The sequence below is a fragment of the Zootoca vivipara genome, chromosome 10 (assembly GCF_963506605.1).
Source record: "Zootoca vivipara chromosome 10, rZooViv1.1, whole genome shotgun sequence".
Taxonomy (NCBI): Eukaryota; Metazoa; Chordata; class Lepidosauria; order Squamata; family Lacertidae; genus Zootoca; species Zootoca vivipara.
Genome location: NC_083285.1, coordinates 50,434,343 through 50,451,852, shown reverse-complemented (window position 1 = coordinate 50,451,852; position 17,510 = coordinate 50,434,343). Strand labels below are relative to the sequence as shown.

General features: G+C 42.7%; 1 protein-coding gene across 1 annotated transcript in view; it reads right to left on the bottom strand.

Moving 5' to 3' along the window:
- The window catches only part of KIAA1549 (KIAA1549 ortholog), a 110,231-nt gene that overhangs the window by 44,125 nt on the left and 48,596 nt on the right, over nucleotides 1–17,510 (bottom strand). Inside the window, exons 2-8 of the mRNA XM_035127547.2 lie at nucleotides 12,493–15,189; nucleotides 11,082–11,170; nucleotides 8,728–8,905; nucleotides 7,633–7,763; nucleotides 7,010–7,193; nucleotides 4,391–4,450; nucleotides 3,004–3,149 (exon numbers count right to left, since the gene is read on the bottom strand). Of these exons, the coding sequence (XP_034983438.1) occupies nucleotides 3,004–3,149; nucleotides 4,391–4,450; nucleotides 7,010–7,193; nucleotides 7,633–7,763; nucleotides 8,728–8,905; nucleotides 11,082–11,170; nucleotides 12,493–15,189 (3,485 nt within the window). The remainder of the gene's footprint in view (nucleotides 1–3,003; nucleotides 3,150–4,390; nucleotides 4,451–7,009; nucleotides 7,194–7,632; nucleotides 7,764–8,727; nucleotides 8,906–11,081; nucleotides 11,171–12,492; nucleotides 15,190–17,510) is intronic.

Genomic DNA, 17,510 nt, shown 5'->3' with positions numbered 1-17,510 from the left:
AAAGCAATAGGATTCTAAATTCTAGAAATTATGCTTCTTCGGAAATACATTTGGGGTAGCTATTTATTATCTGATTTCCTCTCCACTGTGCCAAACTCTCTTCCCCATACCAACTGAAGCTCAAACCCTAAAATGTAATTGAGGATGAAGGAAAGTGCATTTGTACATTTAAGTGAAGATAGCTAGGATACTATTATATATAGTTTGTGACAGCTCTGTCGTTTCTGGTTATCATCACTGCAAATTTAGGTCTATGAATATTGCCATGAAAAATATATTTGAGTGCTTCAGACAGGTATATAGATATAAAAGATTCTCTTGTCATTTTACTACTAGTAGTACATTCCCTCCAGGTTGCTAGCATAGGGTATAGCACACATTCACCCTCCAATTTATTAATTTTCATATCTATACCCACTACATGACCAAAACAGGCTAACCTAATTGTTGTTATATCTGAACAGAGCCAAACTGCTAAGTTTAAACTATGTTTTATTGAAACAAGCCAAGATAAAATGGTGTTTTCTGACCCTGGTTACAGTAAACTGTAATTTAAAGTACAAGCAGTCCCTGGTTTAGGTGCAATGACGAACTGTGGTTTGTTTCAACCTAGAAATGGATGCTTCCAGTTTCTTCCTCACAGTTGTTCTGGAGGCAGTGTGGGTGAGCACTCAAGCACAAGGCATGAACAGGCTTAGAATCACAGAATTGTAGAGTTGGAAGGGACCCCAAGAGTCATCTAGTCCAAACCCCTGTAATGCAGGGATCTCAACATACAGTCTCCCATTCAATTCAAAACCATACCAGATCCTGCTTAGCTTTGCAAATGAGCTAGCAGTTTTATGGTCCGCTTACATCATGTTTTGTAACACTGAACTATGGTTTAGCATTACAGCCAAACAATAACACATTACTCAATTAATATATAGCACATAACACAGCAGCAGAATAATAAATCTCAAATTTGGGATTAGAACAGCAGCCATTTATTTATTGCCACCTTTCCATAAAATGCTCAGGCTGACTCACACAAATTTCTAATGTAACTTCAGCACTTGAGCGAACAGATCACCAAATCTCAAAACAAAACTGAGAACAGAAAGCTAATAAAAACACCAAGAAATTAATAATGGTTAAAAAACAGAAAAGATTTAAAACTTACCAGTCTCATCAGCATGGAAACATCTTTCAAAAACAATAATTTAAGAATTCCAGCCTCTTACAAAAAGGGATAGGTATATGAAGAATGATTTGGGGCCCTAAGTTGCAGTCTAAAGAGTCCACTACTGGTCACCCTACTGGACATGCATTCACAGAAAGGAACTTTAATTGCCTATCTCTGCTGCTCTTCCTCCAAACAAAAACTTTCCCACATTTGAAATGTGGTTTGTATTCAGATGCTGTCCCTGTGTAGAGGGGCATGTGACAATTGCTTTAAGAGCACCTGTGCACAAACTTATCCCTACCTCTCCCATCTCTCTCCCTCCACTACCTGTTTTGGATTAGAAATTCCTTAGAAAAGGTGTGCTGATGCCGATTTAACACTGTAAGGCACTGTGCACACTGATGCCACTGCTGTGTAAGGGAAAAAAAATTAAATATCTTGGAGCAAAAAAATTAAAATACAGACGGCAACCATTTTGCACACATCCTCTTGACCTATGGCCTCTCCCACACGTGCGCCACTTTCAACCCCAGAAGGGGGCAGAGGAGGAACAGGGGGTGGAACGGGCTTACGTGCAACCACTGACACGCGTGTGACCTAGAATGTAACCCCCGTGCAAACAGGGAGTTGCCCGTACCAGCTAGAAAATGTGGTTGAAGATAACAGGCGCAGAGTGTCGGCAGCATGCCTAGCAAGTTAGTGAAGGTTGGGTGGGAAATCTTATTTATTCAATTTTAACAGAGGTCCTAGTAACCTGAAGTCGAGACCTAGGAACTTTTTCCAGCCCTGAGCAGAACACCTCTGTGCCTCTGTTTCATCCTCCATTGAAAAAAAGGTCACCAATTTGCTAGTCCTACCATACTTATATCTAAGGTTATTGGAGAATGCAACCAAAATGGAAAGGTGAGCAGAAACTGCCAATGTTTGCTTATCTGCCCAATGTCAGGAATGGAAATCAATTCAATGAATATAAGCAGCATTTGCTGTTATTGCAGCTTTCCATCCGCAAACAATATGTAATTGATTAGGTCTCCCCTGGCCCACTATCTGCTTTGTGTTTCCTTTGAAATGGCTGGGAGGGAGTAACACAACGACAACATCATTCACACAATTTCTGTAACTAGCTATGCAAGTTACTTGATTTCACCGCAGCAGGCAACTGAGATAATGTAGCTATTAGCAGAAGATGAAATGCAGCAGAACAGAAACAGGGCTCCATGTGACAAACAGAGGGCAGAACAGAAAGTGATGCATTCTTACATTCCCCACTAATCTATGAGGTGAAATAACATGCAGCCAAATTACACAGAATATTGCAAAAAGGGAGGAGGAGGGGGAAGAAGTTTAAACTTCTGAAGAATCTGGCATCTCTCTGAAGTATTCTGCTAAGTTACATACCGATTCGTGACCATCTGTTTCAACATTCATGGAAACATTAACAGGGCAATGTTTTCTGGCTTCAGCTTGCCATGTGTTAGGAAGAAAACAACCCCTGATATTTTCTATGTTTGGAGAATGAGGAGGAGTTGGAGACTGATGGGGCATAGGAGAGGAAGGAGAAGAAAAGAGGCAAAAATGTCATCTATTTGAAGCAAGAATGAAAGAAAGGGAGTAAGGAAAAACCCCACTCAGTCCAATTAATTAAAATTCTGTTTATGCAAGCCAAAGTGAGGAACAAAACTCCCCTTTAAGCCTCAACAAATTAAAAATAGAAGTTCCAATAAAATGTAATTCCAAGGTTGTTTGTGGTGGTGGTGGGCTGATCACAGATCAACAACTCCTGTGTGATTTATGCTTTCTCCCCCATGTTAGGCTTCTATTTCAATTAACTTTAATACCTGCACAACGTTGTTCCCAGCAAAAGTCGCCCTTTTCCATATCCGCCCTCTGCCCAAGGCCTCACTTAACAACTGGGCTAACTTCCGCTCCATCTCAGCCTGGAAAACTTCCTCTTGAATTTTCTGGTTGACGACACCAAGGACAACTACATTGAAATAAACATTCAGAGAGAAAATAAATAATAGCAGTGAACTTCAAGCTTCACATCATAGGCAATTTCTAGTTAACGGAACGCCATAGTGAAGCAAACATCTGAAATCCTTGGGGTGTTGGGAAGCCTTAGAGCAGGCATCCCCAAACCTCAGCCCTCCAGATGTTTTGGACTACAATTCCTGTCTTCCCCACCACTAGTCCTGTTAGCTAGGGATCATGGGAGTTGTAGGCCAAAACATCTGGAGGGGATGCCTGCCTTAGAGGATGTATCATTCCTAACTGATGTTCTGTAATGTGTATCATTTACATATAAGTCTGAAATCTGGTTATCAAAAGTTGTTCTTCTTCTTTAGTCACACTAGATCTTTTTTACTCACTCCGAAAGAATAACCTAGTCCTCTGTCTTCATGTTCCTTTGAAAATAACCTGGCTTCTGACACAGCAACCAAAGAAACAGTTACAGGCAAACTAAATACAGTGGTACCTCGACTTACGAATGCCTCGACTTCCAAAGGTTTTGACTTCCAAAGTCCGCTAACCCGGAAGTATTTTCGCTGCGCGTGCGGTCTGCGCATGCGCAGAAGCGGTGCAAGATGTCTGCGCATGTGCAAAGCGCAAAATGGAAGCTTCGACTTCCAAAGTTTTTTACTTCCGAAGACCGCCGCGGAACGGATCGCCTTCGTAAGTCGAGGTACCACTGTATACAAAGAGAAGAATGGCAATTCATATTCTTGTATCTTGGAAACTAGGGTCTACTCAAAGGCCTAGTAGAGGGAGAAGACACCCCACCCCACCCCCAGCAGAACTCTGCGCTGTCATCTCCAAGCAGCCCAAACCTTTCTGCCTTAGACTGGAGTTCTCCACATCAATAGCTTCAGTTCTTCGCTGGTTCTCAGATGCCCTTCCTGGGTCACCCCCAGGGCCACAGGAACCACCTGTGCTGCCTCTGTTCACTCTGGTTAAGTTCCCCATGGGGCGGGGCCTTGGGGGGGGGCCTTTTGAGGGCACTTTGTGAGGATGGGGGTTAATCTGCTCCTTACCATGCAAAACCACAGCCACCATTTTTAAAATGTAAAGGAACTTTAATGATGGGTTCTTTATCTTATCTGGCTAAGACCTTCCAACAGTTTGACTTCACCCCCAGATGGCATGTGCCTCCGATGTCTCCCGAGACAGATGGATGCCAAACAGAGGTTATCAGATGAAGCTATTTAGTCTTACAATTGTACTTACCTGTTCTTACCCAGGAAGATTTCATCAAGTGAGTTGTGTTCAACTGAGGGTAGTAAACAGCTGGAGGGGAGAAACAAGGGGAATGGGTGGAGAAACATGTATTAAAAAGACCCAGAAATCTAACAGACTGGAATCAAGGGGCTATTTTTTAAAATTCATACTGAGACAGTCAAATAAATTGGCCAAGGTCCTGGGGAAAGTCAATTGGCCAAGATAATAATCACTGCCAGCTCTACATTCTGACCATTAAACTAAATTAATTAAATTCCCACAGAGCTATTATATGCTTGCATAATGGGAGGAGGGGAAGGAAGCTAAAGCACAAAATTGGAAAGCTTGTTATTTTATTTGCAAAGTGGTGAAGTCTCCTGCTTAGATATACACAGTGGCAACCCTAAAGCACCACTTTTGGGAATAAGGTATCTCAAGGCAATAGAAAAGCAGCAGCAACAACAACAAATCTTATGTTCTTCTTTGCACAAAACGAGAACTGCTTCTGCTTCTAAACGTAAATTTCTACAGCGGAATAATTTACTCTTTATTCCTTTCCTTCCGAAATGAAACCTCGCTGTTCTATTCCCCAGAGCAGGGCCCCAGCAAACTTTAAGGCTGTGGAGTCTCGGTGAATTTACAGGCAAACTAGACCCGATTGTGGGAGCCCCACGGCTGCTTTTTCTCCTGCTGTTTTTTAAAGAGTTTAATAGCACCCAGAAGGCTGAATCCCCGAGCACTTCCAAGCGGCAGTTCACTGTGGGCTCAGGGCTACTCGTTTTCATATTTTTTTTTGCTTAACATCTACACAAAGTTCGAAGTCAAACAAAATACCAGCTCACACTTTTAATTAGTTCAACCCTGATTTCCCCTTACTGAGAGAAAATCCGGTAAGGAAAAAAAATAACCTTTTATACATCTGCAGTCACAACTGGCACTGGAAGCTCCTTAGTGCATTTGTTGTTGTTTTTTAGTTGATGTGACATGTGTGGTGACTTTTCAAGGAGTTTCCTTCCTACTTCCATTTACTTCTCACATGAGCAGATTTGCACAGGTTATGTGCATTGCTTAGTGCACTGAGTGGAGGTCGGAGTGGGGGCGTACATGTGTGCCAGGCTTTCTGCAAATTAAGGCAATTCCTCTCTCCAAGCCTCCTTCAAGTGACCTTCAGCTTCAGCTTAAAACACCTCAAAATCATGTTGGTAATGGAAGAAAGGAAAGGAGCCTCTTGTCGCTGTTTTCTCAATCCTCCTCAAGAGTCTCCTCCAGCAGGAAGCCCCTTGGAACCTCTTTTCTCCCCCAATATTTCTGATGCTTAATTTACTAGAAAGATCAGCACGTGCACACACACACACACACACACACACACACACACACACACAGCACTAAGCAGCCCCAGTTTGTTTTAACTACAGTGGTGCCTCGCTAGACGAATTTAATTCGTTCCACGGGTCTTTTCTTATAACGAAAAATTCGTCTAGCGAATCCCATAGGAATGCATTGAATTTTTTTTGAATTTTTTTTTTGCCCATAGGAATGCATTAATTCAAAGATAACTGATTTTGAAAACGTTGACCCCAAAGAAGTCTGGAAAATTATTAGAAAGACTCTTATAGAGAAAAGCACCCTCTACTTACTTGAGATGGCGGGGCGCAGCACCTGCTCCCCATTACACCTGAACCTCCCAATGTGTAGAGACTTTAAAGGGGGATATATGGCAAACTTGAAGAGTCAGGAAGGGTGCAGGCTCTTCATGTTGGCTAGATTCAACGTGTTCCCCTCTATGGAGACAGAAGGAAGATATCTAGCTCTCCCAAAAGCCGAACGTTTATGTAAATGCGGGAAGAATGAACCAGATACATTGGACCACATTTTCTTTTCCTGTAATTACAGTATTAATGCGAGAAGACGATTGCTGGATGCTTTGCAGGTGGATGCATCGATCGCAGCAATGCCAACTATTCAGGGGTTATTGTCAGATAATAATGATGGAGTTACTTTAGTGGTGGCTGAGTTTTTGTGCTCGGTTCACGCAGAGAGATTGGGCCACTGTGGAGAGGAACAGGGGATGCTAATTGAAAATTGATATATTGCTCTAAAATACTAAATCAATTAATATGTATTTTATTTCATGAAGTTTATAATGTGAATGTTTTACTCATAATTTTGTTCTGAAGCTTCTGAATTTGTCATGCCTAATAAAGGTTATTGATTTGATTTGATTTGATTTGAATTTCAATGCATTCCTATGGGAAACTGTGATTCGCTATATGAATTTTTCGTAAAACGAATAGCGAGGCAACCTCCGCTCGAAAAATCCTTTCGTTAAGCAGAAATTTCGTTAAGCAGGGCATTCGTTAAGCGAGGCACCACTGTATTAAAGATCTTGTGCAATTCTGCCATATCAGAATTGTGCAATCAGAATTTTCATCAGTTTAATCCTGTAAGCTAAGGGGGAGGGACTGATGGGAAGATAATGCCTCCTTATTGGACATGGTCCTTATGGGAACCATGACGCTGGAGAGGATAACAATAACAACAACAACAACAATAATAAACATGTTACAAGAAATAAGCAATAAAGGTCAACAGGAAAACAAGATTTTGCTGTTTTATGTGAATACTCACGTTCTGCAATCTGTTGCACGGGGAAGCCCATGTAGAAACTGAACTCCACCACAGAGAGGTTCCTCAGCAGCTCACTGACTTCGGACCCGTTCAAGAATCTGTGTTTCTCTTGGATGGCAAAAACAATTTGCACAGGGCCCTGCCGAAACACTGCTCTAGATTTACCCAGGGTTATATTCAGTATCTGAAAAGACCGGGTAAGAGCAAAGCAAAAAACAAAAAACAAAACATTAGCCCTGCTCCTCTTTCTCTGACCCACCATTCTAAAAATACAATAATCACAAAGGACATAAGTTAAACAAAAGTTAATGGAATTTTCTGTCTGGCTGAGATGGGGTTACTCTGACACAACATACCTATAGCTGCTTGATATACCTCTGGATTCTAGCGTAGTGATTTTTCCAAAAGGGGTATTCAGAATTTTCTTTTCTTACTGTCTAGGCAGCTTTATAGAGTATCCACTTTGTCTAAATATTCTGTTTGCTAGTTTAGTGCAATGGCTAAAAACCCGGTGTGTGACATCAGAAAGGCACCAGCTCAAGTCATGGTTCTGCCATGAACAGCCATTCATCTGCTGGGAATAACTGCAATAATAACAAGCAACATCACAGTCGTCATCTTACCTGGACACTGAAGTTGGAAATACCCTGGTGATGTTTTCTCACCTCCCCAAATGCAATTGTCAGCCCTTTTTCAATGTGCTGGCTGAAGTTACAGAACCTAACGTCAACACTTTGAGGCACAAACTGAAGCACTAGGAGGAGAAAACAAATATTTGTGTTACTAGATTTAAGGTTAGCTTGAGAATTACAGGATACTCCGGTGCCCACCCCCATCCCAAACAGTCACAGACACAAATCCTGTTCCTACCCACAAAAAAACTCATGCCAAGTTCAATGAACCTTCTTGATTCCCATCTGTACCATATATTTGCTGTTTTATGTGAATACTCACGTTCTGCAATCTGTTGCACGGGGAAGCCCATGTAGAAACTGAACTTATGCTATACAGGACCTGAATGATAGAATACTTTGACGCTGTTTTTGTACACTTTCCTTTGCTTTTGGCCATTAATTATCCTTCTGCTCTTATTTATCAACACTAAACCCTGTCTTTACACCAAGTGCTCAAAGTACTTCTCCACACAGTGCATATTTAAAACTATAGAATTTGCTACCACAAGAGGAATGGGTGGCCATCAACTCGGATGGCTTTAAAAGAGGATTAGACAAATTCATGGAGCATAAGGCGATCAGTGGCTACAAGCTACGATGGCAATGTACTGTGTTCAGTGCTGTGAAGGTGAAAAGGAGAATGTCTAAGGTAGGCTTCCTCAACCTCGGCCCTCCAGATGTTTTTGGCCTACAACTCCCATAATCCCTAGCTAGCAGGACCAGTAGCCAGGGATGATGGGAATTGTAGTCTCAAAACATCTGGAGGGCCGAGGTTGAGGAAGCCTGGTCTAAGGGGTGGGGCTGGCCAGATATCAAGGGAGGGGATTGGCTAAGGGATGGAGCTGACGGGTAGGCGGGATTTGCGAGTGAAGTGAGTACGAACACTGGCCCCTAGTAGCGTGAGAGATATAACACACACACCAAACCATATAACTTGAGGAAAGAGCCCATGCTTGTCCCACAACAGATCTCGGATCAATAATGCCAAGTGATTCTTTTCTTGTGTGCAGTGCAAAAACACAAGGGTGATACAGTTCAGCTTACCAGTTTGCACCTGGAACTTGCGGTCTGGAACAGGGAAAGAAGGTTGTAGCGATGAGATGAGAGGTATCTGCCCGCGTAGAAGGCTGCTGTCCACAAGAGCATTGATGACAGCAATTGCCGTGTAAACAAAAGGACCCGAGGTCACCAGAAATGAGAATTTGGGAGAAAATCTATGAACCTATTAAAAAGAAAGGGGGGAATGAGAATTCCAAAAATCCCAGAAGGAGCATTATTTATTGCACTGCAAAACAGAAAGATTGTATAGGGGTGAGTGTGCTGTTCAGCACCAAGGAGGTTACACAGGAGGGGTCATATCTTCTGTCCTGCATACCTAAATGTACAGGGCTGGATCAAAACCAAGTCAGTTGCTCTTAAATCCTGCTGCAATTAATGGGACTGAAGTCAGAACTAATTTCATATTGATTTCAACAGAACCTAAGTGCAATGGGACCACAGTATTTTGGCACTGTGATAAAGGAATGGAATCAACTGCAGATTCAAGGGCTGAAGTCCCCACAGTTCTATCGCAATCTACCCCCCAAAAGTTCAGTGATAGAGCACATGCTTTACATGCGAAAGGTCCCAGGTTCAATTTCTGGTATATCCAGATGGGGTTGGAAAAGACTCTGATCTGAAAACTTGGAATGAGGGGCTGCCCATCAGTAGAGACAATACTGAGTGCTGACCAATGATGTGATTCAGTATAAGGCAGCCCATTACATTCCTAAACACACATGAAATTCACCCAACTAACATGACTGCGTGGGTGGCGCTGTGGGTTAAACCGCAGAGCCTAGGGCGTGCTGATCAGAAGGTCGGTGGTTCGAATCCCCGCGACGGGGTGAGCTCCCGTTGCTCGGTCCCAGCTCCTGCCAACCTAGCACCTCAAAGTGCAAGGAGATAAATAGGTACCGCTCCGGTGGGAAGGTAAACGGCGTTTCCGTGCGCCGCTCTGGTTCGCCAGAAGCGGCTTATTCATGCTGGCCACATGACCTGGAAGCTGTACGCCGGCTCCCTCGGCCAATAAAGCGAGATGAGTGCCGCAACCCCAGAGTCTGTCACGACTGGACCTAATGGTCAGGAGCCCCTTTACCTTTACCTAACATGACTATAGCATTTCTTGGGGTGGTGCTACAGCAATGCATGTCTAAGAATAGGTGACAATTTACAAAGGAATAATCTAATAATCTCTTTATGTTGACATCTCTCTTTGTGCAAACTCAATCCAAGCTTGGTCATAGTCATAATTAAGACCTTTGTAGGGCTAAAAGGTGTGAACCCCCTTTCACTGCCAGAAGATGTTGCATTGAAAGCGTTATCACTTTACATTATCATCATCATCATCATCATCATCTCTTGTATTGGTGTTGAGCCCTGAATGTTAAATTACAACCACACACCTCAGTTTTCTGAAGTGTACTTTGCCACGGTGCTGCATTTAAGAGAACTACCCCCGGGACAACACATCATAAAAATGAAACATCTGTGAGCAGTAAATGCAAGATGTAAGGAAAGCAAACCCTGGAACGCACATTATTTACCTGTGGTTTCCCTGTTCATAAACCTGTTTATGTGCAGAGCCTTACAGTAAAGTCAAATCTGTTAGCAGGGAGCAGGTTTCACACTAGGGAATGCATTTCCAGGATCTCTGACAACAATTCATTAGTGTAGGTTATTAAGCTGCACAGCAGTTAACCTTGGCAGTATTCCATCACAAGGCATGGGTCTTTTTTCTTGAGGGAGTTGAGAACACCCCAGACATAAATGTTGCAGTTTGGAAATAAAGCTGCCCTCCCAAGATGGTGAGCATGCAATGGTGTCGTCCAATCGCAACAGAAACAGGACTAAGTGCACAGAAATAGGTCCTCTCTTTTTTAGCATTATAAGGGATTGCCAGGAGATGAACCTAAGTTTGGAAGGTTCTGTGGATTATTCTCAAAAGAAGCAGGCCTATCATGGCCCAGAGATCAATTTTTAATCACAGTTTGCAGTGTAAATGAATTGGAAATTGCTTATACTTTAGAAAACCACCATATTAATAATATTGTGACCTAGTGAGACAAATGGATTGAAGGCCTTGCCCTGGGACTTCTTGGACGAGAAAATGAGGAAGGTGCATGCCAATTATTCCGTATATCAATGCATCACAACCACAGCATTACACGGGCACCGCAGAATGATGCAACAGCACTAACGCTGAGGAACAAGATACCAGTTAAGTGGATGATATATCCAGTTACACCCATATCTCTCAAGTGTTCCTGTGATGCTGTATAATGAAACAAATTATCTGAATAATTAAACAAATTATTAATAGCAGCCACGCAGCACACAGTGGGTTTGATATTGCTTACCTCCAGTTCAACAAGCCTCCTAAATTCAGCTCTCAGGATTTCTTTGATGGATTCGCTGATGTTTCCTACTATAGATTTCCGAGCTAGAACTAGAAATTTGAATCAATGAATATATATATTATTTGTTCAAACCATGCGCATACAGCTCTAAAAAAAAAGTGATTGCAGAGAACTACAGGGAGCTGGAGTTTCCACCCTTATCCATATTTCATTTTCAGTCAGAAACGCTAATAGGTATTTTGAAACATAGCATCCCATCAATCCTGCATAAATAAGAAGCATAAATAACACCTGTGGGGGTTTTTTTTAAAAAAAAAAAGTTCAAAAATTGTGGTTTTCACGCATCCCTAGGCACAAGATGAGGATGCAGTTTCGAGAATTATGCAGCACTGTTAGTGGGCAAAAACATTGCATTGTCTTCAGCAATCTACCTGATGTGCTCACATAACATGCTTCTGGCTTTCCCAGGAAGCAGACACCAGCCGCAGCCTCTAAGCAGGCTTTTAAGGGAATCCCTCACTATTTGGCCTTCCTGGCAGGTAACCCTGCGATTATCAAGTGGTACTGCAACAAAATGTCCACTGAGCATGCCCAGTCCTGACTGAATCATTTTTGGTGTTTTTTTTGGTGCCCACCCACCCTCAATATTTTTTTCCTTGAATGTTTTTTTTAAAAACTTCTGCAAACCTGGTGATTCTCCCAAGCATGCCAGTAATTCCCTGCTGTGTTCAGTTGGTGTCATTTTGGCTATATAAACAAAGCTCCTCCATGCCTGAGCATCAGAAATATAGGGAACAATGAAGGACAGCCACCCAATCACAGGCTCCGTCTGCACTATGCATTTGGAGCAGTATCGTACCACTTCAAACAATCATGGATTCCCACCAAGAATCCTGGGAGCTGTAGTTTGTTAAGGGTGCTGAGCGTTGTTAGGAGACCCCTTTCGCCTCGTAGAGCTTCAATTCCCATTGTTCCCTGGGAAAGAGGAACTGATTTTTAAACCACTCTGGGAATTGCAGCTCTGTGAGGGGATTAGGCAGCCTCCTAACAGCTCTCAGCACCCTGAACAAAGTTCCCAAGATTCTTGGCGGCAGCGGTTAAGGATGCTGGGAGTTATAGTCCAGCAACATCTGGAAGGTCACTACAGTCTACCTACTTGCACCACTCCTGGCCCGAGACAGAAAACATTAGTATTCCGTAAAGAATTAAACTGAAAGGCAGCGTATGAAATATTTTAAATGAATAATATTAGTATTGCTGTGCAAAATAAACAGTATATGACATTCACAACCTGGAAGGACAGAAGTAGTTCACTTTCCTTGAGCAAAATGGCATGAATTTGTGGATTTTAAGGAACAACTTTTAATAACACAAGAACAACAACAGATCTGGGTAGGGTGGGAAGTCTTACCGGCTTTCACTATATATTTATCAGGGACTGTGATGTCACAAACATAGGGCCGCCTGGTTGCTGGAATGGTAGCTGGAATGGTTGCCACTGTAACTTCTGGAGTTGTGGCCAGAGCAGAAGTGGTAGGTGCTGCAGAAGAGCTTGGTGTACTGCTGGTAGTTGTCAAAAGGCCTATTGTGCTGCTAGAGGTGGTGGCAGTAGAGATTGTCATGCTGGTAAACTCAGTTACACTAGTAGTTCTTGTTGGAGCTCCAGATTCAACAGAGGTCATCACAGATGGAGGCATCACAGTAGGTGCAGATGAAGACACCATGGCCACTGATTCAGTAGCGGAAGCGGCAACACTGCTCACATCCGTAGCCAACGGTGGCATATAAGGGGTAGTTCTAAAAAACATTGTGGTCTCAGTTGCCTCAGTAAATGAAGAAACCGAGGCGAGGTTAGCAGTAGCACCAGCATCCTCAACAGTAGTTGTGGTAATAGTAGATAAAAGGGATGAGGATGTCAAGATGGGGGTTGCCTGCAACGAGGTGAACCACGAGGTCGCGTGCATTTCATCCTCCAATATATTGCTGGTGAAAACAGGCTCTGGGACAGAAGTGGGAAGCACCAGTGTAGGGACGGTTGCATCAATAGCTATGGGTGATGACTCAAACTGAGAGGTAGCTTGTGTGGAAGGTGAGGTAAAATAAAATTCAGATTCCATCACTAAGATTGATGTTGGTTCCAGTAACATAGAGCTCGTATAGAGACTTGATGATGGCACAGTTGTCGAACTATGTGTGACTGAAACGGAAGATGAGTTCAAATTAAAAAATGAAGAAGTCTGGGATGCCTCTATGCTTGTGATGTCAACAGCTGGGAGCTCAGCTGAACCCCAGCTAGAAGAACTGTCGAGAAACACAGATGACGGAAGGAATGTCGGCGAAACATGAGGTAAAGATGTTGTCAAATCACTTGGCATTATCAAGAAAGATGTGGCTCTAGCAGATGACAAATGTGAGAAGCCATTTGGCTCAGAGGGAAAAGGTGTTAATGGAAGGCTGGATGGAATGTCTGATCTATTTACAACGGGCTCTTCTGTGGGAAAACCCAGGAGTGTTTTGCTAAGGAAAACGGTAGATTCTGATGGCATTAATTCGGATATTTCCAAACTTGAGTTCCTGATTGTCATGGGTGGTGTGTTCACATTTTCGGTGAAGGCAGATTCAAGGGGAACCGTGGCAAGGAGAGAGGATAGTTCTACAGCACTAGACATAACCATTTCAGTTACAGAGTAGGGAAAGCTGACAGGAACACTCTCCAAGGATGTTATTTCAGAAGACCGGCCATAGGAAGGGAAAAGTGATGTAAATATTATGTTTTTAAGGCTAATGTCCACAGCATTTGACATGGAGATTTCTGTAAACCTTGAAGAGAATGAAACAACAGGTCTTGAGGGGAAAGTAGTATCGAAGACTTCGGGAGGAGGCTCTTGCAGGTCATAAAAGTCACTAACTATGGATGTAAGTGGCGCAATACCTTTTACCTCAGAGGCCGTGAATGACGGTGTCTCAACATAATCACCTGAGCCCACATCATTTTCTGAAGGTGCCACTGAGAAGACTGGCTCTGAGAGAACTGAGGTGAAGTCACAGTAAGAACATGAAGCATATGGTCTAGTGGAAGGCACTGGGCTTGCAACGTCACTGAAGAACTCAACTTGAGTTTGTTTCTCTGAACCGTCAGGCAAAACTGATGCTGTACTTCTGGATAATTGAAAGGAAAGCTCGCGTGTAAACAATTCCTCATTAAAAGAACTACTGGAGGCAGTCAAAAGTGAGGCTGGGGAAGCAGGGGGAGAAACGAAAGGAAGCGGAACTGAAAACATATCAGTCCCCGTGTTAGTTAACAAAACAGGAATTTCATTCAAAACGTTCAGGACAGACGAGCTTCTTAGAGTTCCTGTAACACTACTGCTATTAATACTATAGCGAGCTTCAGTGTGTGTGTCAGTACTTGTCAAAACATCTGGCAGGAAGAAGGATGACCCTTTCGCAGTAGTATCCAAAAGCAAAAATGCTGAGGATTGCGCAGAAAACAGCAAACTCTCTCCTCCTTTTCCAACCATTGCATCCACTGCCTCAGATGCAACAGAACTTAAGTACGTAGAGGACATCAGCAAGTCTCTGCTCGGAGTCAGAGTTACACCTGCCGTGTCAAAAGGCTCTGAAGAGGGCAGAGGAACGTGAGGGACAGAGGCAGCCCTTTGCAATGTTGTTTGCAGTGTTTCCAGGTAGTCCAGTGAAGAGATGGCAGGTAATGAAGGCGCCAAAAGCAAAGTTTGCAAGGATTCTTTTGTTGCTTTCACTGGGAAGGAACCTGAATGATAGTCCTCTGTAAAGGATTTCAATGAAGGGGTTTGTTGTGCATTTGGAAAGGAGCTGATCAATCCATCATTACTTAAGACTGCTTCGTTGCTTGTTACCAAAGTATCCAACAGTGGTACATTTTGTCCAGCTGAGGCTCTGCTTGTTCCTTCTTGGTCCGATGAGGTCACCTCAGGAGAGGTAACAGGTGACGGCAACCCCTCAGGAAACACACTATTTGCCTTGGGGTCCATTGTGCTTTTTGTTAAGGCTTCGTGAGTCATGCTGCCCATGGTGCTTTGACTCGGCAAAAGAGAAGAAATATTCTGCTGTTCCAAATATATGTCATCTATTAAAAAAAGGAAGGAAGGCAAAGGTAAGTTATTCACGTTAAGCAAAATTACTATTAATACACTGACATGTCAAAATGCAAAAATCAGTGCAGAGGACATTCCTGGGCTTTCTTTGTGAAATATAACAAAATAAAATAAGAATGGGTAGAGTGTTTGACCGCAATACCGCTTATCCATGGGTTGTGTTTTAAAGTGCTTTAAAACTTTTTATTTCTGTAAACTGTATTGTGAATGCTTTCCCTTTTTAGCCTTACCCATATATTTTACTGAAGACTCAGCCTAACAGCAAGTGGATCAGATTGCCATAAGATTTTATATCACCTTAGTAGACTTTGCCACAGTCCAGATGTGAACACTAGTCAACAATCATTTATTCAAAAGCCAAAGTATTCCAAGTGCTCGAGGATATGAATGCAAGAACACTTCACATTTATGAAAAGGCAACTCATAAAGCTAGGAAAACAGAAAGCAACCATGTAGTACATACTCAACTGTTGTAAAGAACTGCACTTCACACTTCACAATTGTAGCTTTTACTTGGGGCATTTTTGCTTTTTGGCATTTAGCTGTATACGGTAATGAAGGAGCCATGTGTGGCAGCAGGAATAAGCCAATAGCACTTGCAAACATTAATTTCAAACACTCTTTGATTTGATTACCTTGCTAATTATTTTAAACTACGTAGGTCCTTATATACCAAGGATGTGGGATTTGTAGCCCTCAAGTTGTTATCAGATTCCATCTCCCATCATTCCTGAGCAGTGGCCATGATGTGGCTAAAGAGCGGCAAGTTCCACACCCCTGGACTCACCCCAAGCAAGAGTGCCTTCAGGCAATTCTCTGGGATAAAGCTAGTCTTCCCGTTGGGACTAAACTTTCAAGATACACATTCTTTTTTTCCCTTTTTTTTCTTTTTTTGGTTAGGTATTCTGACTATAAATGAAGTTGATGCATGCCCATTTTAGGTTCATGGTCGGACTGTATCTTGGGTTCCCTAGAACAAAGCACTAAATTGGTGAGCCACTGAACTGCTGGTTGCAGCATCTACATAGGCAAGAGGTTGGGAACCTGTGGCCCTTCAGACGTTGTTTGACTACAACCCCCATTATCCCTGACCAAAGGTCATGCTGGTTGGGGATGGTACTTGGAGCCAAATAGCTTCAGAAGGGCCACAGGTCCCCTAGCCCCTGGCCTACACAGAGTACAAGACCCCAGCCTGATCACTGGACTCTCCTGGACAGGCAAGAGCATGTGGGCTTCCTTTTTCAGGCTTACCCAAGCAACAAGACCTTCCCAAGCTCTATGTTATTCTGGTATCTTTTGGTTGTTTTTTTGGGCCTGACCTTTGCCTTGCTCTGTGTCCTGGTTTGTCCTTTAGCCCTGACTTGCTCTCCTGACTTGGAGCATTATCCCCCCTATATTCCAATCTCTTGGAACAAATCCTGCCTCCTGGTCATTTCAAACTGCTGACCATTGCTCAGCCCTGATAAGACTTGAGTAGAGAATGGATGTAGCTGACTGAACCACAATATACAAATGTAGGAGAGTAGCAAAACTCTCTTCTGAACAACCTACTGGGCTAATTAAAATAGAATTTCCCCTTATATCCTAGTAACCTAGTTATCCACAGGGAAGCTTTTTGCTGACATCAAGCCTTAACTATTGTGACACAGGCAAAAGAAACAACCACCACCATCACCTTTCACTGCTCTTCAAATTGTTCAAGTCAACACAGTTTTTGGTACCAATTATCCAGTCTCCCTAGACATTAAATGTCAGGATCTTGTAAAATAAAAATAAAATAAGCACCCTAGAGCTTCAAGGTTTGTTCAGGCTGAAATCCTATATGCACTTGTTTGAAAATATGCAATTAGGCCTACTTCTAGGTAAACAATTTATTTATTTATTATTACATTTATATCCCAACATGCACAGCACTGTGCCACATATGAATATAAACAAATTTAATTCAGATAGCAGTGAGGGTTCAAAGGAAGTCCACTTCAAAGGAAATGCCTGCCTGCTTCACAATGCAAAAACCTGCACACAACCAATGTATGGATTAAAAAAATCTGGTCTAAATTTGACTCTTAGTATTCTCAATCCCGACTATTTGTTTTTACAAAATCATGTGCACCAGGGCAAGGGCATGACTAATATAACATCTAGTTTGGCCCTTAAATGCTATTTGGGAGGCTGCTAGAATGAAGAAGCAACAGATAAGAAGAGGCATCCCCAAACTGCGGCCCTCCAGATGTTTTGGCCTACAACTCCCATGATCCCTAGCTAACAGGACGAATGGTCAGGGATGATGGGA